The sequence below is a fragment of the Petaurus breviceps genome, unplaced genomic scaffold, assembly GCF_028583685.1.
Source record: "Petaurus breviceps papuanus isolate PSGF00001 unplaced genomic scaffold, PetGlider_PUasm1.0 90574, whole genome shotgun sequence".
Lineage (NCBI taxonomy): Eukaryota > Metazoa > Chordata > Mammalia > Diprotodontia > Petauridae > Petaurus > Petaurus breviceps.
The window spans coordinates 2,214,730-2,234,145 of record NW_027187277.1 but is presented as its reverse complement, the minus strand read 5'-3'; the positions used below and the strand labels follow the sequence as shown (position 1 = coordinate 2,234,145).

The window sequence follows — 19,416 nt, the reverse complement described above, 5'->3', positions numbered from 1 at the left end:
TCTCTCTCTCTCTCTCTCTCTCTCTCTCTCTCTCTCTTTTTCTCTCTCTCTCTGTCTCTCTCTCTCTCTCTGTCTCTCTGTCTCTCTCTCTGTCTCTCTGTCTCTGTCTATCTCTGTCTCTCTCTCTCTCTGTCTCTCTCTGTCTCTCTCTCTCTTTCTCTGTAGTGGATCTGGAATTCCTTTTATTTAGTTGAATATAGATATACCATAATAGTTTCAATGCTAATTACTGGATATTTCATACTGTGTTATGGACAACTAATTTAAAATTGTATTTTGAAATGTTTTTCTCTTCCTGTCACCGCAGTGTGTGGTATTGAATAATGTTAATATCTGTAAAAATATATATTATATAAAAATAAAAATGTATGACCAATTGGTATCTAATCATTTTAGATAGCTTAATAGTATGCCAAATATATTTGATGGTAATTTCCTTCCTAAAGAGAAGTGAAAGATCCTTTTTACAGATGAAATTTGTGTTGTGAATAAAATCACATCAACATACCTTCTAGCTATTGCTGATTTTAATATATTTCTTTAAAATATTTTAAATATGATGGATATTGATGTGGAAATTCATCAAAAGTGCCTTTTTATTGGTATTTAGTATCAATGGAATTGACTGGGAATGAGTTCCACACTTTTACCATAACGTAAAACTTCATGATCTGGATAGTTTTTCCTGATTAAGAAGTGCAGTCTACATATTAAATTCCAAGTATAATTATTGCTACTTCTTTGCAGAGCAATGTTCTTTTATAGTCTGCCTAAGTGCTAGGTGTTCTTACAACTAATCAAATTTCTCCATATTCACAAGTCTTTTGATACCTGGTAAAGGCATATGAACTTGGGGCAGTATATAAATCCTCTATCCACAAAGATTTAGAAATCAAAAAGATTCAATATTAAAGCTATTCTAAAAGGCTGAAAATTTAATGAGTATATTATATGGTTTTCATTAGACTCCATTAACAAATGGTAATGAAATTGCTCTAAAACTAAATTAAGGTCCAAAAACCCCTTCCTTCCTTCATTTATTTATTCAGTTAGGGAAAAAATATCTATTGGCATGCCTACTATGTGCAAGAAATGGAATAAGGCATTATATGAAGAGGCAAGAATCTTAAATCATCTTTAATTAACACTTTAAACAACATTAATTAATGGTACATTTAATATCCTTTGCTTGTGGCCAGAAGAAACTGACATATTGACATTATATAGCAATAAGGTAAAACCAATGTTATCTCCTCTGGATGTTTTCCTTTTTTCCCCACCTATGTTGAGGTATCCTTTATCACTATGTAGAAGAGATCCTAGGATCATAGAATTAGAGCTGCCATCAAGTCCAACTCCCTCATTTTACAGATGAGAAAACTGAGTCTTAGAAAGATTTTAACCAGTGACTTGCCCAAGGTCAAGCAGTTAGCGACAAAGCCAAAAGTCAACTTATAAGTGGCCATTTAGGCCAACCTCTTCATTTTACAGGTGATAAAATGGAAGCTCTTCTGGTAAGTCATTTGCCCCAAATCCCACAGGTAGTAAGAAAAGCTGCTATTCAAACTCAGGTCCCCTATCTCCTAGTTCAGCAGGAAGATATATCCCACAATGCTGTCTCCCTCACATCAGACCATACTAGCAGAGGATCCATAATGTCTGCTTCAGTAGCCTTTCCATATTGTATCCTACTCCCTCCATTTTGTTTATATTCATATTCTATAGTGACTGATCCTTTAACTGCATAAGAAGTCTGAACAAATAGTTCATGTTTAATTTGAACATTAAGTATTGATTTCAAAAACATAAGTAAGATGCAGAGTGTTCTCAGCTCATACAATGAGGAGTATTTTGTGCTGATGATTAGAGGAGCTGGGTTTTTAAATCCTGGCTCTGTTATTTATTACTTGTGCATGACTTATGTTGAGTCACGTAACATCTATGGGCCTCAGTTTACACATCTGCAAAATTAGATAATTGGTCTAAATGATCTCTCAGGTTTCTTCTAACTCTAAATCTATGATCATAAAGCTTTCTACTGCCCTCACTGAAGTGAAGGAAAATTCCTTATGTAAGGCTGATGTCACCATGGATATCAATAGGCTTCTACACAGGGTGACATCAGGAAGCTGGCACCAACATCCAATATGCTTGTGAAGTTCCTGCAAAATGTCTTGTCCTTTGTGAAAGAAAAGGATGAACATTCTTCATGCAATGGAGAGAGATAACAAACCTGCTAGACTTAAAAGAAACTGCTCTTTATATAAGGATGAAGGCCTTCCAAATTTGCTTGATGACTAATGCTGCTATGTGCAGCATCCTGAGCCATGTGTCATTTAACCTTTTCCAACCTCATATGCTTATAGCAACAGTCTTAGAATATAGCTTGCTTTCTCAAGAAACAATTGTTTCCACAGGCAGGTAAACAATTTTTTAAAAATAAATATCTTCTTTCTTAAATGAACATCATCTCCTTCTCATGACTAAACAGAAAGAATTCTCAGTCTTTGTTTTAGAATCCATATTTTATTTTTTGCCAAAGGGCTCACAGAAAATTTCCAGATTTTAGTTGTCTTGATTGTCCAGATTTCTTTCTAACCCCCCCCATCCCCAACTCCCTCAAAAAACACCACCAGTCAGCTCTTTATTTGGTTCCAAATTTGATCTCATCTGCAGAATACACTTTTCTTTAGAAATTTTAAAGTGGATTATCATAGCTCAGTTTTTGCTTTGCAACAGAATTTTCACAAGGGAGGAGAAATTCAGATGCAAACTTAGGTTTTGATTTTTTTCTCTTTCTCATTACTCTTCAAATTTAAACAAATGCCACTACAGCAAATCAGAATAAAAAAGATACAATTGAATAATCACACAAACTGTTGTGTGGCTTACTCTTCCCACATGAGAAGGAAATGGAAAGATACAAAGACAGAGAGAGAACATTATCATTATCCAGCTCACCCTTTTGTGTACAAGGGAACTAATGAAAGATCTCTTCCTATTTGAAAAAAGTGTCACAATGTCAATAAGCAATTTGCTAGAATTCCAATCTACTGTTTAGAATTTCCTTTTATTTTAACTTTAGCTAACCTTTCCCATGAGCTTTTCTTTGCTACTTGCAACCATGAAAACATATTCAAACTTCAGGACCCAACAAAAGAACCTTTTCCAAGCTCATCACATTCTTAGATTAGCAGAATAAATGGAATATAAACGAGGCAACAAATGATAGTCTTGCCTTTTCACCTCTAGCACCTGCTACAGTGCATTTGCCATCAGAACTGAATTTCCCTGACATAGCAAACAAATAATCAGTGACTTAGTCATAAGCCTATTGTCATTGCTAGAAATTTTATAGGACAGAGGGAACTTTATCTGTCCTCTTTTCAGAACCAAACAAAACAAAAAAAACAAACAGCTTAACTTGCCACTGGGCTGGCTTACACATTTTTAACATAAATGAGAATAATCCTTTCCACTTGGAGCTTAGATAATCAGGAAAAAAGTGAGAGATGGGTAAAAAAAAATCCATTATATCAGACATGAATACATGAAAACAGCATAGCTATGATTCAGATATGCTTGTTTACAATTTATCAGCTCTTTAAAGCTCTCAGTGATGTGTCCAAGAGCTAGTTCTAAGCTAGGATTCTACTAACTGATATGGCCCATTTAGAATCTAAGTCTTCAGAAAGCAGACCTCACCAGGTTGTTTTATCAGCTCTAAGCAAGCCCCAGTGCCAACCAATAGGTTTAAGAGAAGAAAGAAAAGGAAAGATTTTTAAGAGAAAGAAGCCAGAAGAGGAAAAATGAGAAGAAGGAAAAAAGGAAGAGGAAAATAAAGGTGTTCCAGTATGTGTTGTTGCGACATTTGCAGAACTTGGCTTAACTGGTGCCAATCCAGCAAAGGGCAAAGGAACTAATTTAAAATAATGGAAAATAAAGGTCTGTTCTGTTTTGAATGTTGAGTTTTGTGTTGTTGTTTTAGTTGTTGAATGCAGTAGATAAGATCCTATCATGACTCTGAATTCTATCCCTTGTCCAGTCCAGAATTGTGACGGCTGGCTACTAGGTTGCATTTTGTTGTAGTCTGGCAATATAACCATCCTTCTTGCTCCGTTCCAGTATTCTGTTGCCTGTTGTATTGTGTGTGTGTGTGTGTGTATGTGTGTGTGTGTGTGTGTGTGTGTGTGCTGGAGGTGGGGACGTTAATAATCACTGATAGGAAAGGTATGTTCTGTGCTATTACCACATTGTAAAGTGTGCTCATGTCCTGTCTACTGAGATGCTCTGTTTAAATGTGCTAACAAGAGAAAAGTTAATATTCGGGACAACTGTCAAAACTCCTCATTGATTGATGTTCTTGTCTAGTTGCAGTCTTTTTTTCTTTGAAAAGAGAAAAAAACATAATTTAGTTTGTTTTGTTATTTGTGCAATAGAATTGCTACATAGACCCCTTAATGCATGTAAAATTATATTAACAACTTATAAAATGCAGAATCAGCCTTAATAGTCCCCATTATTTAGAAAGGGGGAAAAACAGTCTAGGTTAAAATGCTTTTAAGACAAAATAGAGACTTATTGACATTGTTAGGTAATATAAATGAGAACCATAAGGAAATAAAAAATTATACCATAAAAATACTCCAGCCTCCTTTAAATCCTAAAACTATAATCTGAATCATTCTCCTCTTCACCTCTTTCTAGAGTTGAAAAGTTAATAATAGAGCATGCCACCCTATGTCTTAACTACTATAATTCACATCTGGTAAGCCTCTCTTCTGTGTCTAACTCTAAAATTCTGGCATGAAATTTTATTTGCCCAGTTTTCTTAGCTTTTACCTCTTGCCTGAAGGCAAGAGTCTGAAGTGACTCGATAATTTTAGGGTCCTTGGCTGGACTATGATTTTATGAAATGATATCATGCCTCTTCTCTATTCTATCACCTTAGTTAAGTTATTCTTTAAGTTTGTCCTAGATTGTAGAACTCTGTTCTTACCTTATCTCCCTTGTGACTGTGTGTTCCTTCCAAAATATTCTCTGCAGTCAAATCACTACCTTCTTATTAGTGTATGAGGCTTCCTGCCTTTCAGGGTATCCCATTCACTCATCCCATACCTTGCAAATTTTAGCAAAAAGACATTGAGTTGAGAGAGAATTAAAAGAACAAGGGGCTGTAATAGATTTGTGACTTCACTTCTGAAGTTAGCATTAGGAAGTAAGCCTAGCCCAGTATTTAAAAAGTGCTTATTCACTTGTAGAAAACATTAAGTACTTTGTGGGTATTTGTGTGGGGAGAGGGCTGAACCACAATGATGTCCATCATTTTGATGAGAATACCTCCCCACCTCCCACAATTACCATGGAATTTGTCCGTATTCTACGAGAAACTTCCCTGATGGAGCCCCCTTACATTTATTTTATTTTCTTTCAGGTGCAGACCTGTGATTCCATCAATCCAAGAACCTCCCTCCACCAGTGCAGATCAGGAACTCATCTCTAATTAATCTGAGAGTTGCCTGAGGGCACTGAAATATTAAGTGACTAACCCAGTGGTTACATAGGACTTGCACCCAGTCTTTCTGCCTCAAAGGCAGTCCCTCGGTCCCTGTACAATGCTGCCCCTTTAGTGCTTAATAAATGTCAGGAAATAACATCCAACTTCTATTCAATGATACTAATGCAATGTGCTGGTAACCTCAAGAAATTTCCTAATGGAGGGACAATAGCTCTAAGTGACTAAAATCACACTTGTTGGAACATGTTCCCCTCAGCAAAATAGTTGAATATGAAAATATGAAGCTCTTCTTTAATTCTGAAAGAGATTCATCCTTTTAAGCTGAGACAATATAAATATGATTTTGATAATACGGTATCTTGGCATTTCCTACTTTCTCCTCGCCTTCATTCTTAGGGTTTCTCACATTCATATCTACTACTGCATGTCAAATTCAAACAAATACTGGAACAATTGAGGAACTTTCTAAAAGCTATGTAGGCATGTACTAGTGAAGCAATTACAAGTGGCATCACTAGACAAATAAATAATCTGTCAGCACACTAGGCACAAAGATTCAGGTTTTTAAAGGCCACAGAAAGCATTGAATTCTGCTTTCACAGACCACAATTGTTAGGATTCTCCAGTGTGACAATTATGATAAGTTTTTTTTTTTTAACTTCATATCGCCTAACTATACAACTCTCTGTCTTAGACAAAAGATGTATATATGTGTGTTTATTATAATACATAGAAGTACCTTAGAATCCTGGAAGATTTCAGTGAAAAGAGTATAATGAAAAATAGGTTGGGAGAGGCTTTCCTGCATCTAACTCTAAAATGCAGAGGAAGGAAAAAAGGAAGGAAGGAAGGGAAGAAGGAAGGAAGGAAAGAAGGGAAGAAGGAAGGAGAGAGGGAGGGAGGGAGAAAAGAAGGAAGGAATCTATTCTCTAGAATCCTTCTCTATAAAAACTTTCTTCCTATTAGCATTTTGATTTAAAGTACCCTCTTACTGAGTTCCATTTTGTTTTTTCTTTCAATTTGGAGCCTTGGCATGTATATTTACTATTATATTTTATGGTGATTTTGCCACTTACTATAAAAGTAACTTGATATTCTACAATTGTGCTCACTGTTCTCTTGGAAGATTTATTACAAGTAAAAAATAACTTTCACAAGTATCAACACCAGCTTCTATGAATTCTAGAGAAAGACTTTTTTTTCAATCAGCAAATTCTATTAACCAGCACATCTAATCTCATTATAATGATAATTAATCTTCATAATAGTGACTCAGAGCACTATGAATGTTGAAGTTCATTCTGAATCATCAAAAATGATTAATTTATGCCTTCCGTTGTACTTGAAGTCTTTGAGAATTGTCAACAAATATGTACAAATCAAAACCCTCCCTTGAGAGACAGAATAAGATGGTGGAGAGAGTCCTGGACTTGTAGGCCAAGAACCTGGGTTTACATCCCAACTCTACTGGTGACTCCCTAAATGCCTGGGAAGTCATTTAAGATCACTGGGCCTTACTTTCCTTATCTTTTAAGTGGAAAAAGTGAAACAAGATGACCTCTGAAGTTCAGATCCAAATCTATGATACTCATCAGAATATTTGATCAGTCAGGCATTTCCCTCCTGGTAATGAAACTTTTCTTATAATATTCTTTATTTCATTTAGCCAGCTCTTCGCAGTTCTGTGAATGGTATTAACATGTTTTCCATCTAGTTTGTTATTCTAGTTTTCAGTTTTAGACAGAGGTGATCCATTTTGATTTTAAAAGTAAACAAAGAATGAAGTAGGCTTTGGTTTGGTTTAATGTATCAAATAACAGCTAATGTTTTCTTCATATTCTTTTTTGGATATTGCAGATGAAATAGGAGAAGAAAATCTAGCTGACTCATTGCAAGATTTATACAAGGCATTGGAGAGAGCCAGTTTGTCACCTTTGGGGGAACACCGAATTTCAACCAAGCTGGAATATAAGAAATCTTTCATAAAAAGGTGTAGTGATCCAATAGTGAATGAAAAACTGCATAGGCTTCGAATTCTAAAAAGCACTTTAAAGGTAGGATGTGCAAGCAGAGGAGAAAATTCCCATTTCAAAGTTCATTCTTGACCTAGAAATGAATTGTTCTAGCATGGTGTCAAAATTCAAAATAAGATGTTTTCTTTTTTTGACCTTAACTTTGTTTTGGGGGCATGGGAAACCAATGGGAAAGAATGAGAAAAGAAAAGCATGGTCCTGCTATTCTCTTAGTATATAATTGTATTGGGAGGAGAAAATATCATCTGAACTTTTCATTAAAATCTCAGATAGATGGCAAATATTTTGTGACTGGGCTGTAGGTGAGAAACAGGAAGTAATATAAAAATTTGCAGAAAATACAAAGCCTGCTTTTTTCTAAATGCTTTAATTTCTTAAGATAAATATTCTATGTACTATAATTATGAGAATAAGCTGCTTAAGGAATAATAATAACAATAGTTCCCTTTATATAGCGCTTCAAGGTTTGTAAAATGCTTTACAAATATTATTTCATTTGATCCCCCACAACAACCCAGAGAGGTAAGTGCTATTGTTATCCCCACTTTTAGGGGAGGAAACTGTGACAGACAGATGTTAAGTGACTTGCCCAAGGTCACACAGCTAGTAAGTGTCTGAGACCCAGGTCTAACTCCAGGTCCAGAGTTTATATTTTACCTTATTCAAATAACTGAAGGATTTTTCTGAGTAAAAGAATGGCATGACTAGATCTACACATGAAACAAATTAATCTAGCATTGGTCTAAAGGATTGACTAGAGGCAGGCAGTCATGTTAGCAGGCTATTAAAATAGGCCAGCTGGAAAGTAATGAGGGATAATGAGCAAAGGTAGAAATGTGCCTTAGTGAGAGGTAGGGATATTTCCTCTCTGACAGAAAGAGACAAGAGAGTGGTGATGCTGAATTTTGATACCTGGAGTGTAAGACTTTTGACAATGCGTGTTAGATGGCTTAGTCTTAATAGAAGGCCAAGTCATCTGCCACAATTCTGAGGAATGAATATATATTTGAGAGCAGAGTCAGACACAACTGAACACTTTTGAGAGCTTGGGGGGTGGGGCTAAGTAATTATTTGGAGCAGTCATTATGAACAATATAATGAGTCAATAAGAGTAAATGGTACTGTAAATTAATTGTGAGGGGCTAGAACAATAAATTGTTATTAGGTAAAATCAGTTCAATTTTATAACTTTTTCTAGCACCACTTAATAGCTTGCATTGTTGTTCATGATTATTCTTGATGCTGGGGACCAAGGCACGCTAGTACTGGCCATGGGATTTTCTTGGCAAGAATACCAGAGCGCTTTGCCATTTTCTTCTCTAGTTCATTTTACAAATGAGAAAACTGAAGCAAGCAAGGTTAAGTAACTTGTCCAGGGTCACACAGCTAGTTAGTGTCTGAGGCCAGATTTGGACTCACAAAGAGGAGTCTTCTTGACTTCAGGCCTAGTACTCTGTCCACTGTTCCCAAGCTCTCAAACCTATATTCATCCCTAGCTGCTCATAGAGACAGAGTTAGAGGTATGTTAAATTGAAGGTAGTCTCAGAAGGAAGGCACTAAGTTAAAGAACATTCAGAAAACCTTCTTGAAGAAGGTAGAACTTTGGCTGAAACTCAATGGAAGGCAGAGATGAGGAGGGAGAACATAATCAGGCATTGGAGGCAGCCACTGAAAATACTCAGAGTTGCAAGATAGAGTGTCTGTGTGCAAGAAACAGGAAAGGGGTCAGAGTCACTAAATTGTAGAATATGGAAAGGAGTAAGGTATAAGAAAACTGGAAAGGAAGGCAGAAGCCAGATTATGAAGGGCTAAACCAAACAGGGGATTTTATATTTCACCCAGGAGGTAATTGGGAGTCACTAAAGTTTGTTATTGTGAATGAATACTTAAATCAATGGAAAGGTAAGAGATTGTGGTTGCAGAGTAGGATTTCAAAATCAGGATCTCCAATACAGAACAATTTTGAGAGATGGCAAGTGAGGTTTAAGGTGTGACTGATGGCATATGGCTAAAGTGGGGTGAAGGAGGTTGTCACTGATGAGACAAGTAAGAGGCAGTGTAGTCAGGATATGGTCATCAACATGAATATTGAAGAGTGGTCAATGTGAAAATTTTAAAAGGGAAGGGGTGGGGAGAAATCTGGTCCAAGTACTAAAGTCATTGACAAAGTTGAGTAAATAACCTGGAGATTGGTGAATCAAAGCAACAAAAGTGGAGAGTGTTATAAATGGATTACACGAACCTCAAAAGAGGAAGGCATGGAAATAAAGAAAAGGTCTGGAAGTGTCATCAGGAAGAAAGAGATCTGCCAAATGTGAGTAGTAGAAAAAGTGGTCACCAGTGGATTGCAGAAATTATGAAGTATCCAGGGTAAAATTAGGAAGAAAAATGATTTAGAAGAATTTGCTGAAAAGAGGAGGTATGTGTTGGGGTGGGAGGTTGTTGTTAAGTGTTTCAGTTAGTCGGTTACCCTGGGGGGAACTGCTAACAGGCATGAAGGCAATAGACTAGAAGACAGACCAACGGGGTTGGAATGGACCTGTCAAGAAGTAGAATTTATTAGAATAAGAATCAGTTCAGAAGATGGTAGTGTAGACACGGCTTGTTTTAATGACCAGGATTAAGAAACGAATTAATAGAAGTAGATCAGAGTTATTAATATGGGAAGGGAAACTACTTAATTAACAATGTAGACAACAGAAGAACTTGAAATGTTAACTTAAAGTTTTCACTGGAATATGGTATTAACTATGCTATTTTTTTTTTCAGGCTAGAGAAGGAGAAGTAGCCATCATAGATAAAGTTCTAGACAATCCAGATTTGACATCTAAAGACTTTCAAGAGTGGAAAGAGATGTACCTTGACCTCTTCTTGGATATCTGTCAAAAAAGCACCCCAAATGACCCATTAAATGTTTCTTCTGAAGTAGATGTACTTATATCCTCTCTAGTGCACACCCATTCATACATTGAAACGCATGTGTAGGCATCTTGTCTTCACACCATCTGGCATCCTCCTGTCCTTTGAACAAGTACATAAGGTAGTTTTTATATTCATGTGTGGGAAACTTGGTAAATTATATTTTAATGTTGCAGAACTATATGAAGTAAACCTCATGATATCACTGTATTTAATGAACATTTGTATATTTTATATGCGACCAGTGCTCGGCTTGTGTTTACCTTGTGCAAAAGAAACCGTCTTTAATAATTTAAAATTAATTTTTGCAAATAGCTGTGGAGACAGAAAGACCTCAAGTAGTAAATCCTGAAGACAGTTTACTATTGGACCTTTACTGTCCCTTTAAGTTAATTTTATATGAAACAAAACTTTAGAACTGAATCACATTTTTCAGATGCAGACATCTTGTGGGAAAGAACATAAATCTTTTATATTTATTAAAATGTGCTAAGAATTTTCTTAAACACTGCACAAAGTTTAATGCTGTAGTTTTATTTTTGTGAAATGTAGGTTAGTACAAAAGAGAGCTAAGCAGAATAGAAAATCATTGCTATAAGAAAAGTTCAGGTATCAGATATCCATGTCTTAATAGTTAATTAACTTTTGAAAGCTAGATAATTAAAATGTTATTATTGCAGATCTACGAGAACACTAAAACGGTATATCAGGGGAAAGCTTTGTAAGTTTTGTTTTGTTTTTGGTAAAAAAAAAAAAAAAAGACCAAAATCAAAGAGATAGCTGCTTTATTTTTTCTTGGTTTAAATCTTTCTTTATTTTTCTAGTGATGGGATGCTGTGAGAGTGTATAGGAATCTGAGTATTGATTTTTTTTTAAACAGACTTAACTCACCCAATAAGGCAGCTACACAAATAACACCAACCTCATATTTTGGAACTGCAATTTAAAAAAAAGTCGCCAAGTATAAATTCAATAAATGAATTTTACAGTTAGCTTACTTATTTTCCTCATCTGTGAATTAAACTAAGTAATTACATTTAGAGACAAAGAAACAAAAATAACTGATAGGTTAAAGTTTGAATTATTAAAAATTGGGGGAATATTGAGGAAAAAAAATTAAGATGTACTCTGTGTGGGGCAAAAGGGTACTGTCTTTTCAGAAATGTTCCAGTGAGTTATATGTGTGAGAAAACAATGGACATTTTTCTTATATTCTTGAACTGTTCTATAAAATGGAGTGTGTGGGGGGAAACTCCTCTTCATATATTTATAATTATTAGCTTGTTTTTGAACGTGATCTCAGCATGATGATGATTGTGCTGCTTCTCAGTGTCTGGCTGCATAATTTAAAAGTCACAATTTTATATTTTCAAAGGAGAGGTCACCCCCTCCCCATGACTGTCTATCTTGAGACCTACTTTTAATCAGCTTTATTACTGTAGCCTGTTAAGCTCAGTGAATGTACTTTAATCTTGAAGAGCTCAGATACTTTCGAGTGATTATCCTCACTGTGGAAGAGGAAGTGAAAGCTACACAGGGGAGCCTTCTTTTGTTTGCTTTAAAAATTACATTTGAATTGCTATTGTTTTGCAGACTTTGCACAATTGTACAGGGAAAGTGGCCTTTCTGCAGCCCATTTTTGGTACTTCTATATGTAATCAAAATGGATGAGGAATCACATCTTAATGTTCATATGAGATAGGATTTGAGGTCCGGTGTATTATTTTTGTCATTTAAAAATTCTATTTGTAAAAAAACAAACAAAAAAACAACAACAACAACAACATTTACTTACTGCATGAGTATGGACACTGACACATTAAATTTGTGGATTTGTACATTTGGTTTTAAAAAATGCTTGTCCTGAAATGAAGTGTGCTCTCCTAAAAAGCATTTAAAGGCCTGTTGTTTAATGGACCAAAAACATATAAATAAATCCATAAAAATATTTGACAGCAACGGATGGATAAGGCACATAGGACAGGTGGTATCATGAGGCCATCGGGCAATTAAAGGAAAGGCCTAGATCTGTTGCTATGCAACAGTTTTTCTGCCTAAACTTTACTTTGGTTAGCAGGTAAAAAATTAAACCTTCATACATTTAAAACACTCATGGATAGCCTGGCATGAAAGTGTGCATTTGCATCATTCATTGTGATGCCATCTTGAACAGCATTTCAATTGCTAGTCTGACTATTCATTTCTACAAACACTATTAAGCACCTACAGCAGGTGCTGTAATTAACATGGAGCCTGGAAGGGAAGATAGAGCACTGTAGAGAAAAGTCAGAACAAATGCAGCTTTCAAAGGAATACTTATAAAGCACTTAATTTATTAATATGAAACTTTTACACATTTCATACCCTTGTAACTTAGTCATGTAGTCATCCTGCTTTATTAAGTGTTCTAAATGTTATGCTGTGGGTAGCCCAAGACTGTTTAGTTTAAACAAGCATTCTCTCTGAGACCTTTAAAAATTGCATTTCCCAGTTCATTTTGCACAAAAATAAACCTTCACTTTTCTATGTATTCCATTATGTAAGCTTCCCTTCTCACCCCCCTCACCCCCCCCCCCATGGGCAGAGAAGAGTTAAAGAAGGGGAAATAAGTCCGTTTTTTTTTAAGAACATGGAACATATCTGGAGAGCTTTCACCACTAGGTTACTCATGTGTCAGTGATACTAAAATTCTATCCAAAACCATTCCAGAAAATCAAAAACAAACAAACAAAAACAAACCCAAAGGCCATGCCACAAAAGTTACTCCCCCAAAGATTTTATCTCTCAGTCAGTATTTGCATAAGAATTAAATAGGGTATAACCACAATTATAGCTATGATATGGAAAATCACAGTTCTCCTTCCAGAAATTTTACGCTGTTTAGTGAGGACTGTCTCCCTCAACTATTTACTAGCATAACACCAGCCTCTAGAGTCTATTATTGTTAATATTTTCCAACACTTGAGTGGCTTAGCTTTTTATTTTTTTTCTTAACTTTGGCACAAAGATGATTTCCATTTAATAGCTGGTGAAACTCAATTTTAACTGATAGTTTAAAAGAATAAGATAACTTCTTTGCTAACCCAGTTATAGTCCTCCAAGAAATCAGACTGCTGGAGCTAAATTATATCTTTCCTCTTCTCTGTCTTTTCCTTTACTCCTGTTCAGTTTAGTACTTCGTTCTGTCTGCTTGTCCCTGCAATCTCAGAATGTCTAAAGATACATTGATAGAGAAAGAATGTCATTTGGAGGACAGTGTGCTAGTCAGGAACACCCATTTTTATAACTGCGTCCTAAAATGAGAGGAGCATTATTTAATGCACCCCAGCCTGTGTTTCCACTTTCTTTATCTTTTCCTCCCTTTCCTCTTCCTCTTCTTTTGATAATTGCAACACTGCGCATTTCAGGCCGCTCCAAGCCTGGGACATGTCGCAACCAATTTCCTCCCAGCAGTCGAGGTCCAAATCGTAGCCTACCACGTTGCAGGTGGGTACTTGCCTGGAATCTTGCCACTTTAACCCACCTAGCAGAAGTGCAGTCTCCTCCACCACCGCTAGCCCATAGCAGAAGCGGTCATAGAGCAGGGGCCGCAACCGAGTCCACTGATCCGCCCCGGGATCGTAGCGCTCAATCTCTGAGAAGAGCTCATAGCGCCCCAGAAAAGCAAAGATCGCGCCCCGCAGAGTAGCCATGTGGTGGCCAAAGCGGGCGATACTCATCGGTGCCCTCTTACTCCACACCTTCTCCTTTGAGCTGAGGGCGTACACATCCCGAATGCTGCCACCCCGATCCAAACCTCCATCCTCCGGCCGTCCTCCTAGCTTGCCCCCGGATATATACACGTTGCCACAGGCCCCTACCGCCCCTGCGTGACCATACACTGCCTGTGGCAACTCCTTGGCCTCTGTCCAGCGGTCTCGGACCAAGTCGTATATTTCCACAGAGGCCAGGGCTGCCCCGCCTGCGCCCACACCCCCGACGGCTAAGAGGCTGTCCCCTACAGCCCCGCACCAGAAGTGGGCCCGAGCCTTTTTCATGGCAGGCATAGGAGCCCACACGTGGAAATGCGCGTCATAGCGGTGCACTTGGGCCGTGACCTCGAGTGGAAAGGTCGGAGAAAGAGAATCTGGGCTTCCTGCGGGGCTCTCCCCTCCCAGCACGTAAAGGAAGTTGCCTATGGTGCACACGCAGTGCCCCTGCAGTGGGGTGGGCAGCCTGGTGAGGCTGCGCCAGCGGTGGTTGTACACGTCGAAGGAGACCACATCTTGGGTCAGTTCCCACTCCTCCACTTCCTCAGGCTGAACTTCCTGCTCGGCTTGTTCACCTGCAGCTTCGTCGACATCGCCTCTACCCTCTCCTCGAGGGATTTGAGCATCTTCAGCACCTTGAGTCACTGCCTCCTTGGCCCGGCGCCCGCCGACCAGTAAAATGCGAGTTTGGGGGCTCCTACAGCTGGTCTGCTCGCTCTGCATTAGGGGCTGGCGGGAGGTGGCTGTGTGGTAGCTGATAGCCTGGATAATTAGGCCCTTCACTCGTGTGGGAAGACTGAGGCCCGAGCCTGAATAGACCCGACGAAGCACCTCGGGGGGCACCAGGCCGAAGCGGATGCGTTCCAGAAGACTGGAGCAGTGAAGAAGACGTTCGGCGGCGGGATCCTGCAGCAACCAGCTCAGCGCCAGGCTCAGTAGACGGGCCTCGGCCACGTACGGCACATCTGGGGAGCCCAGCACCGCCTTAAGCGAGCCCGGGTTGAGCTCCAGAAGCCCCGCCGCCTCGGGGCCCCTGTCCAGCAGCTCTCTCATGTGGCTCCCGATGAAGCCCTCGGCCGCTGACCGCGTGTCGGCCAGGCCAAAGCGGGTGGCGAGGTTGGCCACGAAGCAACAGTTCTCTAGGCCCAGGTGACGCACCAGGTAGCGGCTGCACAGGCCCACGGCCTCTCCCACCTGCAGGTAGCTGGCGGCCTCCAGCGTGTCTTCCAGCGTGTCCATGGACAGGGGCAGCCAGGCAGTGTAGATGAAGTCCAGGAGGCGCTGAAGGCCGGTGGCCGAGGGCACTTGCAGGTGGATCACGGAGGCCCGAGACTCCTGCGTGTAGCTCTTGAATAGAGCTTTAAAGTAGTCGCTGGAGCACGCCAGGAGCGACCTGTGCGCCGGGAACTCGCTGCCTTCGGCTTCCAGCTTCACGTCGCACAGGAAGCCCTCGTCGCGCAGGGCCTGGTAGTGGGTGAGGATGGCTCCTCCGTGAGCTTTGCAGTAGGACAGAAAGTAACTCATGGTGCATCATGCAAAGGAGAGCAGGCTGAGAGGACGTGTAAACCAAGAACAGGTCCCACACCCCCAAACGTATCCCCCGAAAACAAACCAGCTCAGGCTCAAGTCACCCGAGTAACGGCCCCCACTATCGATTACCAGAGTTGGCAAGCGTCCTTCAAAGTCCGGATCGCTTTCATCTTTCATCTAAGTCTACAAGTTGCCACCCTCCCCCTCTCCTAGCACAGGTGAGCCATGTCCTGGCTAAGAAAGGCTTCTCGTAGCTCAGATTACCCACAGGAAATAAGAAGGTGGAATCCACCGGACTTGGAGCCGTCCCAGCTTCTAGGGGTTGAGGGGCTGCTGGGGCAGAAAAGCTTTTTAGAAATGCAGCCTTTTGGAGGGAGTCCCAGACGGCCCACCAAGGACAGCTGTGGAGCCGCACCATCACCTGAATGAAAGGAGCTGCTGTGTCCCCCGGCTGTCCCTATCTCCCAATCAGATGTGTCTTCGAACTCTGACAGGCCGAGGCAAAAAGGAAAGACAGATGTGCAGACGCCGCGGAATTGAATAGGATGTGGGAGTGGAGGGCACTCCTCTCTGTCGGCCCCTAGTCCCTCTTGTTCAACCCAGTTCTGATGGCTTTCACCTCCAGGTGGTCCGGGTTCAGAAGATTCCTGCTAATACACACGCCCGAATGCATTCACACACACACAACAAGGGCCGGGGACAACTGGCTCCTGGGGTGGGGGATACTGGGTGATCTTTTACCCCTGTTCCGCGTGAGGGATTAAATCAAACCCGACGGGATTAGAGCAGGAGGCCAGGCAAGTAAATACGTTTAGTCACTGGTATAATTGGACATGCCTGGCCATCCGTGCCCAGTTCTCTACATAATATTACCGTAGCTCATAGATACAGGAATAGAGCGCAGACACAATCCATACCAACCAGCTTGTCCTTGCCCCTCTCGCTCCTCCTCCTGGTCTTACCATTTTGGATTGTAAATCAAAGGACAGAGCTGAAACTTTCGACTTTGAATGACCTAACTGGGAATCACGAGGATGATCAGGAATATCAGGAATAGAACAAAGCTGCGCGTGGAATGGAGAGTGGGGGTGCAGAGTGGAAGACCGCGGAGTGGAGGGGAGGGTTAAGTGTCCCTGGAGACCTAATTAATAAAGGAGCTGAAGCTTTGTTCTCTATGCTAGCTTGTCACCCCAAGCCCAAGACTTGGGGCAGCGTTGTTTCACCAGTTCCGCTGGGAAAGGGTCCTCGAGAGATCAACTTTCAGTTTGAAGTAGATCCTAATTAAACCGCAGTAAAGAGGGATTAAACTGTGATATTTTCACAGTAACACCCAGGAGATTCAAAAAGAGTTCCTGCTGAGCTGAGACACAAGATCTGTGGGGTCAAGCAGGCTCTGGGTCATGAAGCTAACAGCAGCTTGTAACTAGTCTGACATCTGGCGTTTCCAATCATTTCATTGGAAATTGGGGATTTTCAAAGTCAGAATCCCTCTTGTTGATATTGCACAGGGGAACTGCAGTGGAAATTATGATTTCTCATTGCTAAATGGGTACTCTTCCCCCATACATGCCCCACAACCAATTTACACATTTGCACGTTCATCTCTAGTCTCCTTTCCAAAAAGCAAATGGGGAGGGATTTGCTTTTAGGTGCTTAAACAGTTAGTTTGCTTTAAGAAAGTGTTATCCAATAATTTTTCAGATTCGTGACCCTGCTTTGCTACTTAATCTAAATAGCTGGGCAATCATCCCTTATTGCAGAAGGAGATCATGGGTGTTTCCAAGTTCATCAGAGGCTGATGTCTCAAAGGATTTCTTTTCTTGGAATTATTCTTAGAAGCTTCAGGAGGAAGAAACCCCACCAGCTTCTGCAGAAATGGGGGGGGGGTGTTAAACTTTGTTTCTAGTGCAAATAAAATGCCTTTTTTCCTTATCTCCACATCTTTTGAAATAAGCAAATCTGCTTAATTAATGGATCAATAAAAATGAGGTGTTTCCTGCCACCCCAACATGCAAAGTTTGTGTTTATTTCTCATTTTAGTTTGTTTTTAGTAAGTTTGAGATTTAATTTAAATAGGGTCTAGAAGAACTCATATTTCTGACTTCATTACTTGTATTTTATTAAAAAGATGAACAATTTCCAAGAAGTTCGAAGAGTCACCATGGTCTTACTCATTTCCCATATTCCCTGACCTGAGGTCTCTTAAAAGTTTATGGTAAAGTTCTGATAGCTTCCTCACTTATCTACTTAGTGTTCTCTCTTCACCAATTTGGGGATTCAAAAAAGTACAATAAACATCATCAGGAATATTTTTATCTTCTAGAAACTGAGAAAAAGACATAAAAGTTAATTTTCACTTCTCAAAACTGTAACATTCAATACTGGTCTCAGATTGGATATTATTTAAACTCTACAGGCTAATATGTTTTTAGATTAAGAAAATGGGATGTTAGTGATTCTGGGAGTTGTTTTTTAAACATTAAGATCCCTGGTTCTAAAATAAAGTAACAGTTTGTATTTCATTTCACAAAATCTTAATGAATTCAAGAGGCCTTTATTTAAGATTCAAAGAACATAAAAGCAGGAAGAGATTTAAAAGATCATCTAATCCAACCCCTTTTAAAGATGTAGAAACTGGAGCCAACAGGGGTCAAGTGACTTATTTGTGGTCACATGGCTACTTAGAAGCAAATCTTGGCCTATAACCCAGATTTCTGACTCCTGATTCAGGACTCTTTCTGCTGCATATCTTAATGTGATAAACAGAGCAAGTCATATCACATACAATAATTATATTCTAATTTCACATGCAGGACCAACCAACATTAAAATACAATTTTAATTATTTTAAAATATCCTGTCAAATCCTAAATAAAAAGAAATGCTAACAGAAAGATGAAATATTCACACACCAACAGGCATATATATATATATACACACACATTCCAGTTAAGTCAAAATCATGAAAGGACTTTGGATTTAAATGTAGCATAAAGTATAAGAGATATGAACAAACTAAGATTTGGTGAGTTTGGAGTGGGTTTTTTGTTTGTTTTGTTTTGTTTTAGAAAATCATTGTACATCCACTTAGTTCTACATAACAAGGCTACTTCCTCATCCTGGCCAGAAGCCCATTCTCACAATGCTTTGCTAATGTGGATACAGTGAATTCTGTTGAATGAGAAATTCTGTATAATAGATGTGTTCACAAGTTCCTGTCTATTTAACAGACAAAGCAATCAATATATTTAAAGATGTTGTCCTTTCAGTAAGGTATTTATGTATCATACCAGTATTTGAATACCTGTACAATGTTATACATTCTTAATAAAATTCTAAATGGCTTTCCAAATGCTGTGTTGGAAAAATTCGAGTTACATAAATGTTTTTATTGGGATGAAGGGGAGGTTGATAAAAGGTGCTTCTTGGGTAAATAGAAATGATTTAGCAAATAAAAGTCAACTTTAACCTCTATATTAATTTTTAATGTTAAAAAGTCACAAAAGAAACAATTCTTGTGGAAACTTGATATGCTCTCTCTTTTTTTTTTTTTGCTTTTTTGGAGGGCAATTGGGGTTAAGTGACTTGCCCAAGGCCACACGGCTAGGTTTTCTGTGTGGTGTGTGTGTGTGTGTGTGTGTGTGTGTGTGTGTGTGTGTGTGTGTGT

At 39.2% G+C, this 19,416-nt stretch overlaps 2 protein-coding genes across 8 annotated transcripts in view; one reads left to right on the top strand and one right to left on the bottom strand.

The window, feature by feature from the left end:
• CNKSR2 (connector enhancer of kinase suppressor of Ras 2) overlaps positions 1-11,572 on the top strand; it is a 348,720-nt gene extending 337,148 nt beyond the window's left edge. For all 7 annotated transcript variants that reach the window (XM_069063427.1, XM_069063426.1, XM_069063424.1 and 4 more), the window contains 2 exons: positions 7,376-7,572; positions 10,321-11,572. In XM_069063427.1, coding sequence (XP_068919528.1) covers positions 7,376-7,572; positions 10,321-10,536 — 413 coding nt within the window. In that variant the 3' untranslated portion in view covers positions 10,537-11,572. The remainder of the gene's footprint in view (positions 1-7,375; positions 7,573-10,320) is intronic.
• A 1,211-nt stretch (positions 11,573-12,783) lies between these two features.
• On the bottom strand, positions 12,784-16,730 carry KLHL34 (kelch like family member 34). Its single transcript, XM_069063429.1, has one exon. It carries the CDS (start codon positions 15,741-15,743, stop codon positions 13,785-13,787), a length of 1,959 nt encoding a protein of 652 aa, XP_068919530.1. The 5' UTR covers positions 15,744-16,730; the 3' UTR covers positions 12,784-13,784.
• Between the last annotated feature and the right edge of the window lie 2,686 nt (positions 16,731-19,416).